Genomic DNA, 26,316 nt, shown 5'->3' with positions numbered 1-26,316 from the left:
TATGATAGCCACTGCCATCAGCTTGCATAGAAGGTACAGTACTGAGCAAGCTAGCACAGCTACGGTACTTCGTTCTGGCCCACAATAAATTAAATGAAGGGAGTATGTTAGAGCTTATCTAGAACCATATTACAACTGAATAAAAAAAGGACATCAACATTTTTAGAACAGTTTATCCTTAAGTCAAAGAGAATTTTGTAAAAATCAAGTAATTAGCTAAAAGGACTACGACTGTCTGGTTGATGCTGTCTTATTCTTGCCAAGGTGTAGAAATGGAACACAATAGCAAGAAACAATTCCCAACTCCTAAAAATACTCTTGTATAAAAGGGAGAATTGTACAGAATACAAATACAAATCCTAACCCACACCAAAATGTAATAGATTCTATCTCTTGATGACACAGATTACAACATAATGACCTTGGCAGAGGAAACAATTCAGGTGAAAGAAACAAAAGACTACCGTAAATGGGTCGGGGAGGGACAAAAACAAAAAGGCTGAAATGTTCCATCCACCCAATTTGGTCTTCTTCCAAACATTCCTGGGTTCAGCTGACCATTCTGACTCCCAGCTGATAAAACAAATAAGCTTCCCTTTTATGTATCCTCCTTAAATAAGGCCATCATTAGCCAAGTGAAAACATAGACTTGTGCAAGATTTGGGGAGGAACGGAGCACAATCAACCCTGGACTCTCATAACTTCCACGAAACTATAAAAATGAAGAGTTGCAGCATACGCCATGATGTATGAAGCATTTAATTGGTCCAGCAGGGGTTTGGAGCAAGTTCAACAACCTTTATTCAACATTTACAAATGGGTGGAAATTCTAGTCAACTAAAAACAGCAACGTCAGGTAATATTCTTATTTTGGGTGATTGCCATACCTGCAACCTTACGGCATGCTCGTGCTTCCTCTTCATGTCGTTTATGTGCCAAGCAACTCTCTGCATGGTCTCTATGGCTTCCTGCACAACCTCGTAGGTCTCGGTGTCCTTCTCCATGTGGTTGGCTATCTCCTACACAGGACAGGCACATCAAGCACGTCAAGTAACAACATCCTGTTTCATACACTCATTTGCATTTCTGCACGTAAATTCACACTGACAAATGCATTGCCTTGCACGCACACCGTGCACCATATGTCTGGTTTCTCCTGTGGAGCTCTGTCATTAGAAGAATCTCAGGTGCAAATTGTGTGATTTAACTGCACAAGTCCATTCGTAGTGGTATCTCAGAGTTTAGCACAGACTACGTACATGCAGCAGCAGGTGGTACTTGAGAATCCTTTGCACTGGCTTGAGCAGATAGGAGCCTAGAGGCAGGGAGTGCCTCAGAGATTCCTGGCGCTCACGGAAGAACTTGGCCAACGCCTTGTTCCTCATGCACTCCGTTAGCACAGCCACCGACCTGCGGAGATGCAGCACGCTGAATGATCACGGATGTTTTGGTAAGCTATAATTTGACAGAGATGACAGATGAGAGTTGTAATGCACGTTTCAACTTAGAATATTGAAGTGAGACATCACTTGCCACCCTGATTGGACAGCAATCTTTTAAATAGCACAGTTGCAACTTAATACCCTTCAGTCTTGAATCAGAGCAATTAAATCAGTGGCTAAGGAGTTGGGCTACCAATATTTAGACTTGCGTTCCATTCCCGGTCATGCTACCTGTGTCTGTGTACAAGCAAGTCACTAGCGTCCAATCCGGGGAGAGTCACAGACTCATCTGTGTCACACTACAGAATTCAGAGATAAGCACCAGCACAAACAGGCCTCAGTCTCTGCAGGATGGTCCTCCTCTTCTTGAATCTGATATATACATTTTGTTTAAGGTAACTGTAATACATATTTGTGCTGGAGACATGCTTTTAGGAATATTTGAAACATGAAGTTACATGAAAATTCTCAAACACAAAACAGCCCACCTTAAAATACTGTAAAATTTCCCAGCTCATAGGCAGGCTGAGGACTTTTTAGGCATTAATTTTCATAATATTTCACAACCAGAGAAGTCCAAATGTCTTACTTATACATGCTGAGAGAATTATGGGGTTCGGCCATCGTCTGTAAGAGCTGGGTTGCACTGGAACCAGGTGCATGACTATTTTTAAACCAGACTCATGTAAGAGGTTTTCTGGCAAGATTATCTGCACACAATGTGCCAAATAGCCCAAGTGGAGAAGCCACCAAAGCTCCCTGAGGTGAAGCAATGGGTTAAATTTTACTATTTTTCCCCATTAGTGTAGTATTGTTGAGCATAGCTCTCTAATGTCAGATACTTTTAGCATTTAAAATAAATAAATAAATATGACCAGACAGTCAAATGTGCCATGTCAACATAATTTCTGACAAATAGAGTTTCACCACAAACCTCAAAAGCTGATAATTTCCACAAAACTGTCATCACTGGTTAAAAAAAAAAAAAAGAAAACTTAAGGTATAGGCTTAAATGACACTTTGAGCCCCATATGGCAGTTTGCCCTCTCACATCAAAATCACAAGTTCAACAATGTTTAACCTCTTGGGGCAGTAGCGAGCAACTTTGCAGCACCCAGACACTAACAGTGCATCCACTTGTAGTCTGACATAGTAATTGTCCAGTTAAGAGTAGGACCTCTTGGAGTCATAAATCCAATGTCAACTCGTTCGAACACCATATACTTCAGAGTTCCCACTCCAAGACGGCTGCTCCAAGCGTCAAACAACAGTAGTGAAAGCTCTAGTATTAAGTGATTTTATTTTTTATTTTTTAAGGAATTTTATCTTATTTGTGTCCACTTTAATAAATCATGCATACAGTACTGTACTACTGCTGCCTGTGGACATGTTGCTACTGTGCTAGTCTAATGGTAATTGCGGTTTTTTAATGTTTGGAGAAAACTTGCACAGACACGGGGAGAACATGTTGAGTACACACAGAAGAGCACAGGGCTTGGTTGGGAACCAAACCAAGGAACAGCTTGTGCGGCAAAATGCTAAACATAATAAACAATGAACAATGTTGCATCCTGTCGAGAGGCCAATTCGCCAGACCCTGATGGATGCAGATACGATATAAGTTTGAGGTTACGTCCTCAGCTGACTAATCAGTGGAGATGGTTTGCAGAGTGACCCAGTGGGGAAGAAAGAGCTTTTTACTCTCACGATCTGGTTGTGCACGGTGACAAAGGGACAAAGATAGCCGCGAGCTGTCCAAAACTTGTGTCTTAGTTTCCGAGTGTTTTTATCTGCGCGTGTACGCGCATGCATGTGTGCTTCTGCATGTTGAAATTCCAGTGCAGCTCCACACAGGGCTTGCATTGTTCGCGAGGAAACCTGACCTTACAGCTCGGCGTGACCATTTTGCGTCTGCAGCCCTGTGTACGTGGGTCGTGTGTGACCTCTGCTGGGGTCACCAGCTGTGGTGTGGATGTCGGGATAGTCCATCTCATTCGGCCAACAATAGCCCCTTCAATTAGTTATCATTAGCTCATAAATGCTGCCTTCCACACGTGCCTCACTATACAGAGGACGAGAGACTTACAAACAAGTGGCCTGAGGAGTAGGTGTGTTCGGTAGGTGCATTATGTTTTCGTTTCAGTCTAAAACCTCATTCAGACACTGTATCCACACGGGTGTCGCATAACACAAAGAATAAAACATTAGCGCCATTAGGTACACAAAGGTAGTGACTATAATACCCAATCTGTCAGTATAAGAGCTGTAACTCTGTCAACAGGTGCAGAACGCAAGGATAGAAGAAAGAAACGAGAAGGAGGGGAGGAAGAAGAGAGACCCTGAGGCGCAACTGGCAGGAGACACTTTGACTCCTGCTGAGGTGGCTTCTATAGAAAGTGTACGTGGCAGAAAAAAAAAAAGGCCAACGCATTGATCAATGTACACAATGGGGTTATGTATGACTGAGAAGAAGGTGTGCACGGGCGAGATCAGGGTAGGATGACGGCAACATTTGGTACAGCAGCTGCACAGCTTTATAGGCGCCAGCTAACATGCACGAATACAAAAACAACAAATGTGCACATGCAGCAGCTACTATCTTACCGTGGGTAGTTGGTGCAGTATTGGGTATAAATGTGGAATTCTTCACTCTGGAAAGACAGAAAGACTAGTTAGATGATGCATTTACTCTGAAGAGGAATCAGTTATGGTTCATATAGTGAAGAAAAAGGCACATGTGGCACATGTTGGGATCCAGATAAGCAAATTAGTCAGATTAGATTAGACAGCACTTTACTGATCCCTTGGGAAGACTCCCTCAGGAAAATTGAGGTTCCAGCAACATTGTATAGCAGCACACAGAGTATCAAAAGTGAAAGCAAAAGAGAAAACGGTAAGCAATATAAATACCAGACATACTGATCAATACTAGTTTACTGGCTACTACTGTTCCTCTCATTCCCGTCCTCTGTCTTCCTGTTACTCTTCCTAGTCAACTAGCTTGGGATACAGTCGCATTTTGTAAGTGTTTGGTAGTTTGCGGCTCAACATACTCTTATTTGGACTTTTTTTTTTTTTAATTAGAGGTATTTAAGGAATTATCCAAACAAATAACATCTAAAATTACCATTTTCTTCTGTTGAAATAGAAAAGACTGGTCATTTCTGGTGCAGCTATTTAAAAAAAGGTCAAAATAATTAATAAAATCACCAACTTCAAAGTCTGACATTACAATCCATTATGTACTCTTACAAATGAGCCAACCAGCTAATTTCAGATTCAACTGCATTCTAATCCAGTATTAGCTTGCGTATGACTGAAGGTTGTATCAGTTTCCACAATAGTTTATATCACTGGAGTGGAGAATTGAATTTATATACTTGTATCTATCTATCTATCTAGTAAAAGTAAGTCCCTTCGGCTGCTCCCTTGTTTGCACTTGGGGTCGCCACAGCAAATCCAAGGTGGATCTGCATGTTGATTTGGCACAGGTTTTACGCCGGATGCCCTTCCTGACGCAACTCCACATTACATGGAGAAATGTGGCACGGGTGGGATTTGAACCCAAGCGCATTAACCACTTGGCCACCACCCCTGCATCCATCTATCTATCTATCTATCTATCTATCTATATATCTCCACAAGGCACAGCAATGACAAGCCACAGCCATGAAAAGACACTGACAAGTAGACCACTATACCTAGCAAGTTAGCATGACCGCTAACTAATAATGTACAAGAATCATAAGGAGATGACATATTCCCCCAATACCCACTGAGTGGGTATTGGGGGAATATATCAAAAACAAAGTGTCAAAGTACACCCCTGTGCTAAATATTAATGAAATTGGTCAAATGGTTCTTAAGATACTGCGCTAACAAGGGTGGCAAAGACAACATTGTGAATTTCTAACTGTGACCTTGAAATTGACCCCAAAGTCACTGTAATCGACTGGTGTTGGGGAATCACCCCAGTACACCCTTATGCTAAATATGAATGAAATTGGTCAAATGTTTGAGATATCAAGCTAACAAGCGTGATATCTCAAACAAATAAACTGAAAAATAAAAGCAGATTAATATACTTTTCAGTGACTTGCAAGACAATAATTGACAAACACCCCCTCCAACAAGCATAGAAAGCACCGAAGTGACAAGGCCCAGACAGAGAGCCAATAAGATCATGATATTTATTTATTTATTTATTTGAATAGGGACAATGCACATTAATGAACATCAGTATAAAAACAAATGTAAATATCCCGGATTATAGCTACAAAGCTAGTTTTCATCCGTAGTCCCTAGGTAGGCAAATACATAAAGAAAATACAATATACAAAATAAACAACACAAGGGAATGTTAAAAGTCTAGTGGTCACATGACTGGTTTGTTTTCAGCCATAGTTTGAGTTGAGCTCTAAACCTGATCAATGTAGGGCTCTCCCGTATGTGTAGAGGAAGACTGTTCCAGATGTTAGTGGCCCTCACAGAGTTCTGTCCAAAAGTTGTTCTCCTGTGGGGGACCTCACAGTCTCCTCTGGAGGAGGCCCTGGTTCTCAGGCCACTTGAAATCTTAGGTTTAAACAAGGTAGACACTGGAGGTGGGGCTAGTCCATGTAGCACTTTATAAATGAAGCATACATACTTAAAATTTATACAATTTTCAAAATTGAAAAGATTGTACTTGTTTAAAATATTACATACATGAAAAGAATTAGGTTTTCGGTCAAAAACTAAGAGATTTTTTGTACAGAGATTCAATTAATTTCAAATTGGTAACTGTGGTGAGAGACCAACTTGTGATGCAATATTCAATATGAGATAAAATCATTGAATGGAGAAACATTCTGGCAGCACCAAGTGTTAGAAAGAGATATGAAGAGAATGCATTTGTTTTATCAAGTATTGCCTTGCAAGTCACTGAAAGGTATATTAATCTGCTTTTATTTTTCAATTTATTTTCATTTATAAAGTGCCAAATCACAAAAAAGTTGCCTCAAGGCGCTTCACACAAGTAAGGTCTAACCTTACCAACCCCCAGAGCAAACACGCAGGCACACAGTGGTAAGAAAAACTCCCTCTGATGATTTGAGGAAGAAACCACAAGCAGACCAGACTCAAGTGGGTGTCCAGCTGCTTGGGCCATGCTACCAACACAATTTACAAAACATAATGGCTTTTATGTCTGTCATCTGTGCAATTCAGAAAATCAGATGCTTAGCCAGTCAGATATCAACCGCCATACTGAACAAGTTCATTACAATGATTCAGGTTTACGAAAACACGATCAACTGTATTGCTTGCTTGGGCAATATGGGAGACCTTTGCAGTCATCTATGCCTCCCTCCTGAGAATGAAAACTATTGAATAAAGACCTAGATTTCTGCCGGTCTTGTTAATAATCCTTTTCAAGGTGGTGGGTTTAGTTTTGATGACCAGCAAGCTATTCTGTTTACTACTCAGCACACTCAGAGCGCTCAGACAAGGCGTTCCCTCTCCTCCGTTCATCTCTACTAAATGAAAGTCAACACTGTATCTTGTGATTATCTCATGGCTCAGCCGTTAGGTCTATGTTGATCCCAACAGCCCTGAGCGCTCAGATTAAATATCTCCTCGTAGTTCCTCACCGCCCCTTTAATTGAGACTTTACCACCTTGCATACCTCCTTGAACATCAAAGACAGCGGAGACAGCGTGACTTAGCAAAAACAGGGAGGAACCTAGTTTTCTCAGCTTTGTGTTGCTCACAGTTTCCCCCCAAAAATTCTAAATTATGTCTTTTATAATCTCGTTTCGTATTATGACAGGATAACATCGACTAAAGTGGGACTCCAGAAACACTCGGCTGGGACTTGATGTGCGTTTGTAATCGAAGGTATATATTAACTTGTATTCAGGCTTCTTGTATACCCACACATACGGATGGATATGTTCTCATATTTTGGTAGCTTGAGGTGCTTCGTGGGAAATCATTCTAAATTGAAGAGCAAAGCTTTCCTCCTCGTCTCCAGCAGTCTGCCGCCACAGACCAAGCCTAAACGCAACCAGATGTGCCACCGTCGATCTCTGATGATGTACTGTACATTCACACAGCTTGGACTCTGGCTCCTAATACACACTTTTAATATCAGTCTGCTCTATGAACACAAAGCCATAAGATGCACTTTATCTACAGAACATGTATTTGTGCAGAGCATGTGGGTACAAATGTAAACTCGCAGGCCTAGACTTAGCCTTTGAACCTAACCAGAAAAACCAAGAAACCCCAGAATAGCTCATATCTGTAATATAGTTCTATTTTAAAATATATACACTTAAGAACTCTGATAAAATCACTCTAATCCAGGAGCGAGTTTTAAATTTTGTGTTTTGGCTACGACGTCTATGACTAGCATTGATGAAGAGTAAAATATTCCCAAATCTGTTCTATGCTGGTCCAAAAAGCTGACTGACAGAAATGTTGCCATACAACCCCCCCCCCCCCCCATTCACTTTATTAGGTACACCTTGCTAATACCGGGTTGGACCCCGTTTTACCTTCAGAACTCCCTTAATTCTTTATGTAGTGGGGCGGCAGCATTAAATTTAGCACACATATTCTAAATTAACTCATTTATTTTCAGATATGGAACCATCCTGGAGCTGAACTCTAATGAGCCACAGGGGTCTAAAGAATTACACAGGGGTCAAAATTTTAAAATGCTCCAATCATGTTGAAAGCTATACCACATTATTTGTGTAATCATAACAATGTCAAAAAGGCATAGTTTGAGCTATCTATGACTGAATGTTCTGGAGTTATGAGGTAAAAACAGCAAAAATGGTGACAAAGGTCAATTTCAGTTTGTACAAGGGTCAAAACTTAAAGTTGCTGCAATTTTGGTAAAAAATTATGCAGATTATTAGTTGAGTTAACAGCATTTTAAAAAGGAATAGTTTGCACCATCTGGCATGCTTAGTTGTGTTATGGGGTAACATATGTCACATGTCATAGAATCCAATGGATGCTGAGCTTGTTTGACCTTTACTTTGGAGATCAAACATTCAGCACAGTCAAAAGTATTCCATTTTTAATCCTTTTATTTCAACCAATAATTTGCATCACTTTTTACCAAAATTGGAGCAACTTTGACCCCATGTACAAACTGAAACTGACCTTTGTCACCATTTTTGCTGTTTTTAACCCCATAACTCTATAACATTCAATCATAGATAGTCCAAACTATACCTTTTTGGAATCGTTATGATGAGCCAAATAATGTGTTATTTTAAAATTTTTACCCCTGTGTAATTCTTTATTGACCCCTGTAGCTCATTGGAGGTCAGCTCCAGGGTGGCTCCATATCTGAAAATAAACAGTTAATTAAGAATATGCGTGCCTAATTCCATTCTTTTATCACAAAATAAACAACTGTTATGGAAATTGCAATTAAGCTGCTCCACTAATGGCATAGGTTCTACAAGGTGTTGGAAACAGTCTTCAGAGATGTTGGTCCATATTGACATGATAGCATCATGCAATCACCCATTCAACCAGTCTGTCCAAAATCCTCTGACATCAACAAGGCATTTTCATCCACACAACTGCCGCTTACAGGATATTCAAACCATTCTCTGTAAACCCTAGAGATGGTTGGGTTGTGAAAATCCATGTAAAGTAAAGCAGCATTTTCTGAAATACTCAGATGAGCCAATCTGCCACGTTTAAAGCCACTAAAATCCCCATTTCTTCTCCATTCTGATGCTCCATTTGAACTTCAGAAAGTCATCTTCACCACATCTAGATGCACTGACTTACTGCCAGCTGATTCGCGATTTGTGTTAAGCAGTTGAACATGTATACTGCATAAAGTGGCCAGTGAGTGTATATAATTCAGTGTTCACAATGACTGGAAAGTGGACTAGCCAACAATGGGGTGCACCACCCACACCGACTGTTTTCATTTAATTCTTACTCGGCTTCAATCAGAACCATACCATAAAAGGTACTGGGAACCAAAGACTTTCCTCTTAGACAGTTTGCGGAGTCTTTTAACCTGTATGACTTCTTTAAATTTGGCAAAGAGCTTTACCTCATTGTTGGCCAGTGCATGTTTAATTTTCATTGTTATCTCACCGGGACCCTAAAAGTTAGTGAGTTTATAAAACGAAAGGCACTCTCTTCCTGTATTACACAGACCTCTTCCAGATTTGCCACATGGCTTCACTTTGGCCCAAGGCGATATAGCACAGGTTTCTCGAGTACAGTCTAAACAGATAAACAGCCAAAGACAATAAGTACTGTAATACTTTTCCAACCATTTCTTATTGCAATGTTGGACGTTTGCTCTTGTAATGATTTGTTGAGACTGGACTGGTCACAATGAGTCATCAGGTAAGCACTAAACCTGACAGAAACATTCGGGATGGGCAAAAATAAGCCTCCAAATCGTGCTGTAATTGTGCACTTCAGCCTGCATGTAGCAACCAAGAAAAGAAAAATAAAACCTTTTAGGCTTGCTCAACACATTACACAGGAACACGAGGATAGGTAGCCAATTATCTGAGCCAACGAAGGCAGATTAGCAACTCGATTAGTCTCATAAACACTCTGGGTTGTGAATCTTGGCTGCTACCGAGTCTTCCTTCTGTGTGCATGCGTGCACATATCACAGCACATAGAGAAAGGGAGGTTTTGTGGTTCCTCTGGATCTTAGCAACCGTGGCAAACCTTCAGCAACACAAAAGAAACCTGGTTACTAGTCAGATTTTACCAGAATGTGGCCTGTAAAATGACAAGATAATGTCAGACAGACTGAGCTCAGGACAAAACAACATATCCTGACATTCTCTGAGTTTAGCGTCACGTGGTTACCAGCTGTCAGTTTGCCATTTTAGGCAGCAGAATTTCGGTTAATTATGCAGAGTTATGAGGTGGGTTTGCTATAAAACAGGGTTGTCTCAACAGCAGTTGCTGCATTTTAGGAGTCTGTGGCATTAATTAACTTACCGCATTTGGTTTTATACATGGTCAGACAGTCGCTCCTTGGCGTTTGTAGTAATTTGCAAGTAAACACACCGCATTATGAGATAATTGCGCAAACATGACGGATGCCAAAGATGAGTTTATCAGACAGACAGAGGAACCGGTGATATGGCAAAAACAGTTGCTGACTTTGCTTTTTCTTGATGATACACTACACTTAACCCTGTCCTGCACTTCCAGGAAAACGGCGATTACATATGTGGATGGCCCTTAAAATTCCTTTGGAATCCTCCTCTTCCACTTAAACCTGATGTTCCAGTCAGCATCTCTCGCTGACCTTCATAAATTTGACTGATCTCAATCAGCCAGTGTGTTCTTTATTGCCCATGATGCATCTGACCTTTGAGAACTCAACGCTCCTACATAACACCAAAGTGCCTGTTTTTCCACTCTCTGCCCCGTGTATGTCAGCTAGCCTGTGTCTGAAGCAGCTGTTTGAACGGGTCTCAACAAGCAAGGGAGGGAATAGTGTGCAGTTAAAGCTTGAGCATGTGGTGAGAAGGAGGGCGGTGTGAACGAGCATCTTCACCTTGGATACGAAGCACTCGGCAATGGCCACAGGATCTGCATTACACTTTTCGAGGTCATGAAGCAGGGCCCTGGAACAACCACACAGCATAAGAGAAATCAATACTTGACATGAGTGAAAGAGTTACATTGTTTTACACACATTAGGGAAGGAAAAAAGGCAATTAGGTTGACTCTAAGGGTATAAAACCATTTGTTTCAACTTGTGAGTACTATATTTTGTTTGTTTTGCACAAAGTATGGCCCTCTTTGGTGGTTCATGGAACACGTTGAAAGTTGGTGGTTGAGAATCAATCAAAATGGAACAATATTTGGAATCATCATATCAGTACCTACAGAAGGATTTATCTCTCAAGAACTAATGCTAATATAGTTGCTACATTAGAGGTTGAAGGGTCATCAACATTCCAAAAGTAGGCAACTGAATTTAAGCAGGGTAGACAAAGCTTTAAGATCTGGATGGCCGGCAAATGCCTCCAACAAGGAATTTAAAGAGGATTGTATTCAATTTATCAATACCGTTCCAAATTACAACAAAGGTTTCACCAAAATGCCACACACAAGCAACACTTAAACCAAACCCATCTCATGAACAAGCACACTGGCGACATTAAGGAAAAACATCCCTATTTGATTATTGGAAGACCAGACTCCATAGGGTGACCATCTGCTTTGGATAGACTAACAAACTACAATATGGAAATCTCAAAATACCCAGAAATAGAAATGCTATCACTAAGCAACCATATATATAACCCAGTGTTCATATTGATAGATGGCCTGTAATGACAACCTGGAGGCAAAGACCACAATTACAGCTATACTAGTCAATTGGTGACTGCACCAATGGCAGGCAGTCACCACAATTACTACCACTACTACCCAAATATTATGCTAAACTCCCCCCCCCCCCCAAAGCGAAGCTCCATATTCCATGAGCACGTTCTGTTGGCCACAGTGATAAACGATAGCTGAGTGACAGACAGGATGCAAAACGTGGAATGTCAATAATTACCGTTTGGTGGGTCCATTTCCAGATCAAAAGTGCACCAAGCTTGTCACATCAAAGAAAAATTTGGGAGCATTTTTGGAACAGATCCAGATAATTTCATCAAATGCTGTTTGATTCCTGGTCATGCTACCCGTCTGTTCTTTGACAAGACATCAACCTCACTATTCCACTCCAACCATCTGTAAATGGGTACTAGCCTTGGCTGGGGAAGTAATCTATGATGGACTGGTGTCCTGTCCAAGGGGAGTTGTAGACTTTCATACACTTCACACTACAGAATCCAGGTATAAGCACCAGAATTAGTGATGGGTCCATCATACGGAGTTTAAGAGACAACCCACAGAGCGGAAACACATTCTCACCCCTTCAAGGTCAAGGCTGTTGTGTCTGGGGGGAGCTGCCCGCCCGAGTTTTCTGTTGTATCATGTACTACCTTTCAAAGAACCAACCCATTCATAGACAGTCCCATGGGATCCTGCTGAAGCAGTTATTAGAGACTATCAAGATCAAATGTTCAAGAAAGCTGACAAAGATGATCTTGTTTCATCATGACAATGTCCCCAGTTTACAAGTAAGTGGTTGCCATGGCTGCAGTCTGCAACCAAATCTTTCTGATTTGGCAGCAGCTGATTTCCATGTTTCCAACCACTAGAGTGATGCCATCTCATCTTCAGTTGCCACTTATGGATATGCACCACCATCAAAAGAGAAGTTTGGACCTTGAAGGAAAAATAACTCAGTCATCACGGCTATTTATGAACATTTCAGTCAATGTTCATAGATGCACATTTGGCAAATGGCACACTACTCTCCCACGATTCACGGTTGCAGGAGCAAGATCAACTCCAAGGACAGAAATCAGATTTTAGGGCATTTGACTCCCCTATGAACAAATGGAAAACTTCCATGAATTGAAATAGGCAATGCCTGTGAGTGTGTGTGAAGCACATGCACCTTCCCTTCATCAGACAAACAAAGCTGCTATTGTAGAAGTTATTGTTTCATGGCAGAAGTCTAGTGTCACTAAAACAACTTTACACTACTTTGACACTTCCTTTTATTGGCCAGGTTGTCTGCCAATGACAGCTGAGATATGAGTATGCTGGACAAAAACTGCATGTCTGCATCTGTAGACCACACATGAAACTGTGCCAGAGGAGTGAAATATACAGACGGGAAGTGAATACCGTCTCAAACGTCCTCTGGATAGAAACAACAAAACCCTTCCCAGAAATCAACAGGTGGCTCAACCCTATTTCTTGACTAGCAGTGGTGCTTGTTAGGTATCGTGGAATATAACTACTTTTTTGATGTACCTGTTGAAGTGGTAGATGTCTTGAATGTTGCCAAATAGAGAACCTTTATCCTCAGAGCTCAGAGCCACACAAGACTGGTTACTGATGCACTCCTGATAGTCCTGCAGAGACAGAATGGTGCAAATGAAAACCTGTGCAGCAACCAGTCATTATAATTGCCAGTAGTCTTGAAAGCTACATTATGTTATACCAGGAGACGTTATCACTTGTTTGGGCAGTAAACAATTTTGGGTTATTTTATCACAATATATCACAGTGCGCCATTCTACTACAATCAGTCATGATCCAATGACATGTAAAAATAGGATAACACGGCTAAATTTGGCTTGCCTCTTAACAGGCTTGCTTATAAAATGCAGACCTGGCAACCCGCCCATAAATAAAAGAAAGGAGCTGCACCCTCGATTTAGATATGATTGAGTTGTTCAACTTTGAACAAAAACTGCAATAAACGCTGCGTCTGCTTCACAATTTTGAGTTTCAAGCCATAGCCACTATGAATATCCGGAAGTTACCGCGTACTATCAATGATTTCGAGAATATGGATGAAATTTTTGAACAGTTCAAAAATTGGATCCTGATTTCAAATATGGTGCTGATGATGGCCGTAACTACTACGAATTCCAAGCTTGTTCAAGACTGGCTGATGGATCAAGAAGTTACTATGATGATTCAAAACGTGCCCCGATTTGCTATTCAGGATTAAAGGTGAAGGAACAGCACTCTGTGAAATAGCCCCATTACAGTTGAGAACAAAGAATGAATATTTAAATCCAAATCAATGGAACTGTGTTGGATAGTTAGAACCATTTACATGTGGTCAACAATATCGGTGTGTGTGCAAACACAAACACTGGTACTGGGGAATTAAACCCATCACCTTTTGGTCAGAAGTCTGCATCTCCATCCTTTATGTCACCACATCCTCAAAGACCGTCCTACAAAAATGACCAGATCTCTACATGCTAAGCATACTGCTGTTTATTTGCTGAGATTAATGCTAACCACAGTTAATGTCATAAGATATGTTAATGCTAACTATGGTTAGCGTTTTTCTGGAAGATGGCACATCATTAGTGACATCTCCCCAAATCGGGAAATTTAGTCATCTCTGAAAGACTAAGTGGTTTCTCTAAGCTCTAATGTAACATTTTGTCAAAAACTGAAGTGTTGCCATAGTGACAGCCAAGAATTAAACGTCAGCCATGACTGGCTGCACTTTCAGCTCAATTACTATTTGCATTCAAATGTATTATGCCAGCTGTGACAGACAGCTGAAATTATTCTTTTTAAATGCCAATATGAGCCAAATGCACATATGGGACCAATCAGCCTCAATATAACTGCAGCTCTATTTAATTCTTAAACCACAAGTGGGCATGTGACAGGGCGATGGAAGGAAAAAGCATCCTGGTTGTAGTGGCGCTCACCAACAGCTTTAAAGTACACCACAGACTGTAACTGGGCAGGGCAGACTTAAAAGCACTAAGCAAAGTACTGGGTTCCACACACACCCACATATCACTTAGGAACACACACACACACACACACACACACACACACACACACACACACACACACACACACACACACACACATGCACACGTGTGTGTTTTAAAAGTTTTGTTGCCCCTCTCGTCTGTTTTTCCAATTCCAACATACTGCTTTCTGTTCCCGTCATTGCTTTATTTACCCATTAAGTTCATTATGAGTACATTTAATTTTATTCAGTGATGACAGTTTTGCAGGATTTACTGGATTTCCAGGCATTTTTACACCAACATGACACATTTAACTTCCGAAAGGGTTAGCATATGCACGCCTACTAGTGTTAGCATGGTTAGGATCATCTGGCGTTATATGTAGCATACATTATCATTGCTAGCCATGGAAAATGTTCAATGAGCAAACCAGAAAAGTATGAATAAAATATGCTAAAGAGCTAATGATTCCTTTAAGATGGCTCAACAGCAGCCTAATGAGGCATGTTCACCTCACAACATCTGGAATAAATGGTGCTTTGTTCATGAAAATCTGTTAAATTGTCTATAACAGCAAACTGTTTGCTGTTATAGACAATTTAATATATTTTTTTTAATATTTTTTTCTATTCATGTTTGAAACGAATAGAAAAAAAAATATGCCATTCATTCCCAAACTTAACAGCACAGCCCACTTAGAAGTCTGAAAATCTGTGTCCCATCCAAACCTTCAATCACAAATTTGATTAACATTGATGAACCAAGACAGATAAATGAAGAATAACATGCAATTTATAATGTAATATGACTGTTTTGTTGATTATAATTACAGAAAAAAAAATGTTTTGTGGCATTTTTAAACTTCATTAAAACAATTTGAAATTCAAATACTATTATTTTTTAATGACCTCCAGTGGCACCACCTGCAGTTTCAACATTGCCCACCAGGGGCGCTGCCTCCCATGTTTTGAGGATTTTTTAAATAACCTACCCGAGGATAATGTTAAGATGATCTGCCAAACCAATGTGCCATTTGTAACAATATCTACAATAATTAAAAGGTTGGCCCCAAACTTGGAACTCTGGTCATTTGTCATTTTACCACTGCATAAAATATGAATAAAACAGCAAAAGTAAGTCCCTTCGGCTGCTCCCTTGTTTGCACTCGGGGTCGCCACAGCAAATCTAAGGTGGATCTGCATGTTGAATTGGCACAAGTTTTACGCCGGATGCCCTTCCTGACGCAACTCCACATTACATGGAGAAATGTGGCAGGGGTGGGATTTGAACCCGGAACCTTCTGAACTGAAACCAAGCGCATTAACAAAACAGCAAATATGAATAAAGCATGCCAACCACAGAGTTTTAAGTTGACCTGTCAGTCAAATCCACCACGATGACCAAAATGTCTGGCACAAGACGTTCTGGCACTGTGGAAAACTATCATTGACTAAAATAGCAAATATGAATTACACATTTCTAACCATGGCTAGCACTGATTGTCACGCTAATTGGGTTTTAGTTGGCCCATCATTATAGGCCTTATGAGTGTAATGTCTGGAAATCATGACAATTCCTGAAATGTTATCACTGCTATTGTATTTGGGTAAAGGTAGGAGAACAAAGAAAGCAGCAGAGCGAGAGTGATGGGTTTTAAACAGGGCAACCTACCAGACAGGAGGGGTAATAACCAAATGGCAGTTGCCATAGAGATTTAAAGTTTAAGGGTCACACACACCTTCCGGCTAAGCTTTAGGTTTGACGATCAATCACAGGAAAAGGCTGAAAGTCTTGCGTTTGGCTGCTGGTTAGGTTAGGCAGTCGTGTAGCGATCTCATTGACTATCTGAGGCACCGTGTAAGGTGATGCCTTATTAGCCACGGGGTCACGGATCCAACCTGCCCTGACCCCGTCACTCATCAAGTTCAACTAAAGCCTGACCAGGCCCAATAACAGGCAAAGTTCAGCTCAACATCCACACCAAAACATGTACCAACTTGAAGATGTTCCATGTTAACCATTAACCTCCTCAAGTACGCTCTCTGGTCCTCCTTCCCTAATCCTAAACACAGTCGGAAGTCATTCCTCCAGACAACATCGAGGACAAACATCCACATGTCATTACTTTGACTATTTCTTTTAACTGAGTGATGTAGCTGAACTGTGCCTAAGATCTCAAAAGCTGAGGGAGAAAAGAGGAGAAAGAGAAAGATGAGAGCTATATCTCTGCATTTCGCCAATGAAGGATTGGAGGGTTGGCCAAAGGGGACAAACATGACCTGTGAATACCAAATTAAAACAGAATTTCAGCCAATCCTATACACTTGGACAATCTGACATGCTGAGTGTGTGCACACTGCCACACAATCGTTGATAGATGAGATACAGGTGAGCCCGGGGGAGTCTGGGTAAATATTTGCGTTAAGGCAGTCACACCCTGTCCCCTCACAGGAACCATCAAGGGTGCAAGGATTATGGAATCGGGGAACTGCAGGTCCAGCACATACAGGACAGCGGCAGGTATTGTTGTGAAGACAAATGGGTACATTTTGGAATTTCCTATTCATACAAGTACAGTCAGTGTAATCTATACACTACACAGTGAGCAGTCGAGGGCTGGGTGGTCTACGTCTCTACTAGTGGAATGTACAGCACAGACTTTAAGTCCACCTCAGCTCTGTTTAACATTTTCCCATCTGTTCCTCGCTATCTATATATTAAAAGCCAAGTGGCCTCTGTGTATGTGTATTATATGTTTGCACATGTGTGTGCATATAACTTCGATCACGGACAAACTGGGGAGAGCTGGCGTTATGTATTTTGGATCAATGATGAATGCCGCCCAAACAGAACATTGATAGGACAAATATATTTGGAGAAACTATGGATATTAGCAAACACGAGTAAACAATGGACAGTGATAATTACATTCTGGACTCGCACACCATTCCAAATCATTATAGAAACTTTGCATAATTTATTACCACCCTTCATTATGAGTTCTAACTAGTTGAACCAATTTCTGAAGCACATGTTTTTTTTTTTCGCTTTTTGAAACTTCATTTCCTGAAGCAATTGCTCAATGTAGTGCTTTAAGCATTTTAAGACATTGAATCTTTTTTTTTTTGTTGTTTGTCTGTCTTTTAAGAGTTATTTTCTGAAGCATATCATCATTTTGAAAGAGTTCATATCCTGACTGAATTGTTTCAAATAGTGTGATGAATTTCAAAACACAATCATTTGATCAAACAGTCCAGTCGTTCAGTGTTTCAAAATGCTCAAGCAGGTTCTCAAGTGCCTGATCATGTCCGTTAGTTTTAGGAAACGGTTTAATTTCCTGTAGTACTTTGAGTATTGTGAAAATGTTTTTCTGGAGGTACCTCATTTGATTTTGTTTTTTTGAAAACTTACTTTCCTGATGCAAGTTTCATTTAGTGCTTCCAATCTTTTTAATCACCGAATCACTGTATAAAATATAGTGCAGCACGTTTTGAATGCTTAAAAATGCTTGATTATTTAATGAAGCAGTTTGATCCGATTGGTTTCGACTCAAGAATTCCCAAGCAGCGAGTTATTTGAAACAATTGGGCCACAGTTTCAAAAAGCTTTGAAAGGGTGCACATAAGCTTTGAAATATGGGCTTGCTGCTATTTTGGATCATCTGGACAGCAGGTTTTCAACCTCACGCAGTCGAGTCCAGAATGGGACAGGAGGCCTGTTCCCATACTGCTGCAGAGAGATGTGGCATGTGCACGCTGCTCTTTTTATTCCCCATTTTTCAAAACACAAACAATGCCCTCGACTGTAAAAGTAGGATTTATTTTGATTTGAATGGTCTCAGTGGCCTTCCCCTTTAAACTGCCGAATGCAAAGCATGTGTGCACCAGATCTGACTGCAAAAAACATGAATCACAAGTTTCAGATAAAGCGAGGGAGAGGAGATAAAAGAAAGCAAAAGAAGAAGGGAGACGTTTGGACACAACTGCACCCAATTTCTAACAAAGCACCAACTATGTGTACTACTATTATGTCTATTCTTGCAGTTGAAAGGCTGCCTAAAAAGGTGCATCTGACTGTGTGCACACAGTAAGAGTGTGCTTATGTGCATGTGTGTGTACACGTCTCGGCTTTGATTGTATCCCTGTGATTGCAGCACAAAGGCCTAGGTATCATGTAACTTGGTCAAACCCCACCCAAAAGCACAGGTGACCTTATTGTGCTCGAGATTCTCGACAGACAACAGCTGCATGCATCACGTGCACAAAAAGCAAGAAGTCTGGTAATTCCGAGACCAACCAGTCACAAGAGGAAAAACAAGTGATCTCCAGATGAAAGATACATCAAAGCTACTTTGTAAATATTTTAGTCATTATACCATTCGACATTTCGAGATGAACGTTTTCCAGGTGTTACCGGATTTTTAGATGTGGTGCGTACGGGGACACCGATACGTAAACCTGGTACTTTAAACTATTGGTTGTTCTTATGCTAAGAACAGTTAGCATCTCTTAATATCTAGTCATGCTAGCCATTGTTGACATCGCCTGTTAGCTTCAACTTTGATTTAGCACAATTACATAGGCCAATGTTACGAACCATAGATGCACACAAACTGTGGCTAGTCTTCTTTAATATGGTCTATCAGTAGTCAAAAGTACTATATAAATGTAATGATGACAGGTATAAACAGCAATGCCGAGTACTCTTTTCTCAACCAGAGTCAGACTTGGGTCTGTCCCGTGTTGAGTTTTGCTAGAATGGATCCCATGACCAGGTCTGATTGGCTCATTGGACATAGTCCTTTTGGAATACACCTCGGACATCATGATGATTTGTGGACGTTCATGCTGGTTATATGGTCGCAAATAGTGCTTTGGTAAACTGGTTATTTGTGACCGTATAACAGCATGAATGTCTGCAAATAAGACACAACAGGGTTATTCCCATTCTAATTCAATTCCATCATCTGCACGGTTTATTTTTCTGTCGGAAATTCGGTCGGTGAGGCTTACCGTCGAGCCGAGGCAGCTTCGCTCCAACAGTGGTCAGGGTGCGGAGTAATCCATCAAATGTGAAAATCGATCAAATCCAACAAATGTGAAATGGTAAATCTGTATTAGAATCCACATCAATACTTTTGTATGTTAGCTTAAATTCACCCATTTCGGGGGCGGCAGCGTTGGTACGCGACTTTCTCTCGCTCTCAGCTAACAGCGCTAACAACTAGCAGCGCACGCAGCTGGTGTTCTGTTGTCTTGTCGCATAAATCGACAGTTCCGTGTCCCAACAATATTGCATATGCGTGCACATGCCCAATTGCGCGGAGGAGAGGAATGACATTTGACAGGAATGAAATCTCGTCAGAACACCGGGGCATGGAGTAATACATTCAAATGTCAGTCAAATATTTTGCCACCTTAACCCACCTTATTATACGGTCTGAAGTCTCACACGCTTAACCAATCAGATTCATGGAAAAAATGTAATTGGATTAGAATAGGGGTTCTCAACCTGCACATCTCTCCCTGCTCTGCCACAACCTGATTTGCTAATTCAAGTGTCTGTTAGGAGTTAATTAGCCGTGCAACTAGAAGCTCCTCGGGTGACATAATTTTAGGCTTCTGTTCTGATTGGAAGAGGCATTTCCCACCATTGGGACTAGGAGACTGTTTTTAGAAGTCACTTGCCACATTGTAGATTTGATGGCATGCCAGACACTTTCATATACCATCACAAGCATGATTCTCAGACATTACAGAGTTCCATCAACAAGTACACAGAGCTTCCAAACATTAGCTGTTCAGTCTAGGTGTCATAAGTCAACTGGATTTCATGCGTCATTGTCAAGACTAAGAAGTCTGGTTGCTTTCTACTAACTCGCCTACCCTGATGATTGAGAAACTTCATTGATGGCTGTGCTCGAGTGTTCTTTACCTCAACAATGCTACGTAGGTCCTGAACGTAAGTTCTCTCTGTGTCCAGTATCTCTTGCACCACTCGGTCAACATATGTCCGTGGCCTCTGGACAAGACCTGTGCGCTCTCCCCCATTGGGGTTCAGCTCAGTTTCTGAATGGTCTGTTTGTGTCTGTCCACTGCCTTTTCCTTCTGTGTCCATCCCTTCATCATTCCTGCTGTCTTCCTCCCTGTATTCCAGCTGCCGGGCAGGTATCAGTTCCAACCGAATTGCTCCGGAATCTCGGTCTGAGTTTACCGTGTTACAGTGAGGAGCTGGGACAAGGGTGGTGCGGCTGCCCAGTGAGCAGTGACTGTCTCGAGACGAGGCAGAGGATGTGGTGGAGCTGTAGCTGATGGGTCTTTCGCCACTGTCAGGAGAAGAGTCCATGTTGTGCGTAGAACAGTAACGAGAGGAAGCCTGGCAGAAGACTGGGTTCCTGAGACAGCGGGCCGGGATGTCTACGGAGCTCAGGGGTGAGCCAGAGTCCGGGACTTCTGGAAGTGTAGGCAACGCATCAGGCAGGTAGTTAAAATCATCTGGGAAAGAAAAATAAGACTCAGGATTAACAAATTTTTTTTCAAAAAAAATTAAGTAATAAGACTGGTGTGCAAGAAAACAGCAACACTTGACCTTCAACCAAATGATTGATCTCTGCCTGACCTTGCCATGGCAATTCTGGAATTCACCTGAGTGCGTGTGTGTTGATCTTTGCCCAAATTAATTTAGAATGGCAAATTTGACCTCATCTGGGCAATTATCGAACTCACCTACACATGTGCCAAGTTTAGTGCAAATCTGAGTAACAAAACAATTATTTTAACCTTCAACTCTTGTGACCTTGACCCCCATGATCCAACTTTGGTAAATTTGATGTCCGGGCAATTCTAGAATCCACCTCTAGATGTGTATTGGTGGACATCAGAGGGGTGGGGGCATAGCCCTGACCTTTCCCCATCAGCCTTTTAAGGCCAATTCTGGGGAAAATGGTCATTCACATATCATGTTTGACGGAAATGCGTCAAAGGACCTAGGAGGAGTTGGGGAGCAAACAGACAGTCAAAACCAGTATTTGTACCTATGACCCAATGATCTTGATCTTTTCCAAAACAAACCTGTTAAGGACAACTCTGGGGTCAACCTACATTCACACAGTAAGGTTGGTGGAAACTGGTTCAAGCACACTGGAGGAGTACAGTAACAAACAAGCGCACACTTATCAAATGACAGGATCTCACTAATTCTGATTTAAATCTATCAACTTCATGTTTTCAGTTTTCTCAGTATAGGAATAACCTTCATTCTGGATTTTAAGATTTGGAGTTTTCCACCAGTAAGTCCACTGTTTTGCCACAGTGTTGCCTGAATACACCCAAAACCAAAGAATGTTCATCAGCATCTTTTGTCACATTAATCATGAACCTTTGTATAGTTACTGTAAACAAATAAGTCTGCGCTCTAGACAAGTGGCATCTTAAATGTGTGTTGGCAGTATTGCTATATAGTAAGTCCCTTCGGCTGCTCCCTTGTTTGCACTCGGGGTCGCCACAGCAAATCCAAGGTGGATCTGGATATGCAGTTCTAAAATTGACAACTTAAACACTATAATGCAGCTGTGTTGCGTGTAACTGTAATGTTTGTTTTATTACTGGGTAGAACGCAAGATAAATAGTGTGGAATCTGAATACTGGGCCACCGAACAACAGTCCAGTCCTTTGTCTCCTTAGCCTAGGTAAGACTGACTTCGGCTGTGGCTTGACACAGAATGCAATACTTGTAGCCCCTTTCCTGTACACGTATCTGTGTAGTGACTCTTGATACACCAACTTCAACCGTATTTTACTCCTCATGAAGCTCCACCAAGATCTTGAATCGGTTTTGCTTGAAAATCTTCAAGGCTGCAGTCATCCCTGTTGCTTGTGCATCTTTTTCGACCACACTTTTCCATTCCAGTCACCTTTCCATGAACAGGCTTTGATCCAGCCAGCCCTTTCACCAATGACCTTCAGTGACTTCCTGTCCCGGAGGGAGGGTAAGTCACATATTCTGTCAAGAGTCCAGAATATGTCAACTGTTCATTTTATGAAATAACTCAAGAATATTAACCTTTTCCCAAAACATTCTTGTTTTAAGATGAACCTGTATGTGGTGCAGAATCTGGTTTGATATGATGAAGACTGAGCTACATAATTAAAATTAATTCTTCAAATTCTGAACAAAATGTGCATCAATACTTCACTGTGAATAATCAAGAAATGAGTAACTGTTGTGGAACTTCCCGAACTTCCAGTGTGTTGCACATTCCAATTCTTGATGTTCCAGCTGGCCGCAGTCACACAGACCTCCCACAGAAGACCACTAGCTTCCACAGTCCCAGCCAGTGAAATATAGAGATAGTAAGCTGATCTAAAAACTCAGAATTAACACCACTGCAGAAAAGTTTAAAACTGAAATTTAAGTAGTTATGCGTTTGAGTGAGTTTTCTTGTAAGTAACACTAAGTGGTGGTGGTGGTGGGGGGGTGTTTAATGACTAGATTAACACTGTAATTCTGAGAGTTCTCCTGTCTGAGGCAATGAATGAAAGCCCTATTTCTGAGGAAGAAGGACAAGTCTGTTTGTGTCTGCAGGAGTCCAGTTGGCATTAAACCAGCGTCAAGCCGGCAAACAGCCGTATGTCTGTAGAGAGAGCAGTTAGGATATGATTACGGGCTCCCAAGGCCCCACAGTCGGGGCTGCCTGACTGGAAACCACACATACAGCGTATCAAACCCAAGGCCTACAAGTTTCCAACGTTACCCAAACATCACGCTTTTAAAGAAGTCCAACTTCGGTGAGAAGAACAGAAGCCAATATAGCAGGAAACGAGAGGAAGAGACCAGAGTTGCACTGATGACCCTACACCGCCCATGTTGTGGAAACACCCATAGGATTCTCTGCAGGACGGGGCCACTTTCTAACTGCCAGCCGGGCCAGCTCAGCCGAGAGCTGCCTCACATCAAAGCACCAGAGATCACAGAGTCGTGTTCAAAAACATGAAATGTGAAACTGAGAACAAGCTCAAAGAATCACTGCACAGACACTCGACTCGCTCAGCTTTCAAATAAGTACCTTGGAGGCCTTTGTGCCGAGGTGACACGTCTCTTGGAAAGTACATCAGACCGCGTAACTGTAAGAAAGCCCGAATGACAATAATATGGCATCTTTAATCTCCTTTAGTGGCGTTCCCCTTTACTTTTCTACATTACCACCGGGGGCACCAGAAAATTTGGAAGGGAAAGGGGCGGAGTTGAAACAGTTTTCACCTTATTAGGACAACATGTTGAAAACCAAACAATTACATGTATCTAATGTACACAAGTAGAGCAACCATTTGTGACATCACCCATAACTGGATAAAGCGGTGAAGCACAGGCAGGACAAATGATGTCCTAACATGCCCTCATCTCAGAGTTAACAGAACAAGCTAAAGTTAACAGGCTAACGTTGTTTGGGTGTTTATTAACACTTTTGTGGACTGGGCGGTGGTTTTCAAAAGGGTGGTTCGGGGGTGTGGTTATTAAAAATTTTGACAGTGATGCTGCCTCCATAACCATGGAGTAGACCTCACCAAGTTCTTGATAGCTGCTCATTTTTGCCAATAGTGTTAATACACAACTTAATAGTGAAATTTCACTCAGTAGAAAGCTGGATCACGCTAATTACATGGTATGTTTGCACAATTAATAGCACAGCAAACCATAATATCACATACAGTTGTATTTCTAATAAAATGTGTAGAAGAGACAAACGTAGTTGATGCCACCATAGCTAGTTGTGGCCTATGCTAGCGAGGCCCTGCCCTCCATTGGCTGGCAGACAGCTGTCACGCAAAACAATGCCACTGTTAGGTTCTTTTATGTGGCGAGTGATCGCAAGAATTGGACAGAAACGGACTTCAAAGTTTAGATGTTGTATTGAAAAGGTGCCTACACTGATACAGAGAGTCATCTAATAGCGCTAGGGTCTTTCGAACAGATCACATGCAACATCTGGAACAAAAGCCTGGATTTTCTCCCTACTCTAACTTTTATTCCTGAGTCAAGGCCGGCCCCACATGGGTGGGCGGTCCTTCACCTGTTGTGAATTAGTGGCTATGTGATTGACTGCAAAGTGAGTAGGTGGGTATAAGCAAGTGTCGTACTCATGTTGCATTCAAAGCAGCATGTAAAAATGTTAGTGTATTTCTGCGTTTCACGCAACAAATCAGAGTGGCCAATCATGTCGTTCAAATGGATGCGAATACTTTGGTTTTATCAATCAGACAGCTATAAAAAGATCAGATAATTTTATCAATTAGAGACAGCTATAAAAAGCAGTTAAGATCAGATAGTTACAAGGACATTTTGGATGTGCGTCGGACATTTTGTGGTATACATCGTGGAACACTGACACCACTAATTATTCATAATTTATGGTTTAACGTAAATGAGTAAAAAAAAAAAAAAAGCACAGCACTGTTTTCAAAATGAGTCAACCCTTTAGTTCAAGGAACTAAAGGGTTGATTAAGTTTTGGTGGTGATCAGGACCTACTTCAAAGTAAGATATTTGGTGTTTGCAGTTTAAAAAAAATTCCAGGGATTAGAATCTTATGGTTAGAATACACGATAAGCAACACAATACTTTCAAGTTCCCGTACACAGACACAAAGGGCTACATTATTACTCAACATGACATTAATAGGTAACAGACTATTTTCGGTCTATTGACTAAAATCAATCATCAATCCCTTCTTATCGCAGCCTGTGTTGTCGGTAAAACTACGCTGTGATTAGGTTTCACTCAAATACATTATGTCTATCACTTCAGAGATAAGACAAACTGAGCTAATATCTTAAGGTCCTCACACTTGCTGTTGCAGCGAGGTGTGGGTGGACACGATGTGCACACACGTACTATAAAGAGAGGGCATGCACGCAAACACAGAAGCCATGTGTTTCTGTTTGTAGTGAAACCCAAACAGACAGTGATTGTGCCATCTTGTGTTTGTCCAAATGCTCCATCCCACTGTCATATTTGGGGCACACCCTGGCTGTTTACTGGGTTATCTGGCTTTTGTGCTCTCCGCCCACCAGAGAGACTATGGCTGAGTTGTAGTCATCTCCTGCCTACATTATGTCAACCTGATCTTTGCAAATGAGCTCTAATTATGGGAAGGAAGGTGGGCTCCGTGTGCGTGTGTGTACGCATGCACATGAGGATTCGTGTCGTGTGTGAGAGCTGTGCTGTATGCCAGAATAGAGCGCACGCCCTGCATAAGCTGGCTGCAATCTTTGGCTGTCATTTAAGTTGGAAAAAGACAAAAAGGGGGTTGAAAATGTCAAACATCAGACTCGACTCAAGCAAGCGCCAGGCGAAAGACTGAAACTAGACGCTGTGTCTAAACACTGGTGTTGGTGCGCACAACACCGTGCCCATGAACTCTAGTTCTCACGTTCACAAATATGTATCCTGGAAGCTCACAGTCTATAATCACGGCAAAACGGGTGCGTGAAGAATTGCACCACATTATGGATGGTG

General features: G+C 41.4%; 1 protein-coding gene across 2 annotated transcripts in view; it reads right to left on the bottom strand.

Annotated features, from left to right (window-relative positions):
- The window catches only part of LOC117502693 (pleckstrin homology domain-containing family G member 1), a 55,027-nt gene that overhangs the window by 8,946 nt on the left and 19,765 nt on the right, over positions 1–26,316 (bottom strand). For both annotated transcript variants that reach the window (XM_034161782.1, XM_034161781.1), the window contains exons 2-7: positions 20,738–21,297; positions 13,323–13,423; positions 10,996–11,065; positions 4,047–4,093; positions 1,260–1,410; positions 888–1,019 (exon numbers count right to left, since the gene is read on the bottom strand). In XM_034161782.1, coding sequence (XP_034017673.1) covers positions 888–1,019; positions 1,260–1,410; positions 4,047–4,093; positions 10,996–11,065; positions 13,323–13,423; positions 20,738–21,148 — 912 coding nt within the window. In that variant the 5' untranslated portion in view covers positions 21,149–21,297. The remainder of the gene's footprint in view (positions 1–887; positions 1,020–1,259; positions 1,411–4,046; positions 4,094–10,995; positions 11,066–13,322; positions 13,424–20,737; positions 21,298–26,316) is intronic.

This window comes from Thalassophryne amazonica, chromosome 21 (genome assembly GCF_902500255.1).
Source record: "Thalassophryne amazonica chromosome 21, fThaAma1.1, whole genome shotgun sequence".
Lineage (NCBI taxonomy): Eukaryota > Metazoa > Chordata > Actinopteri > Batrachoidiformes > Batrachoididae > Thalassophryne > Thalassophryne amazonica.
The sequence above is the reverse complement of the archived record's forward strand: the minus strand, read 5'-3'. Positions and strand labels throughout refer to the sequence as shown.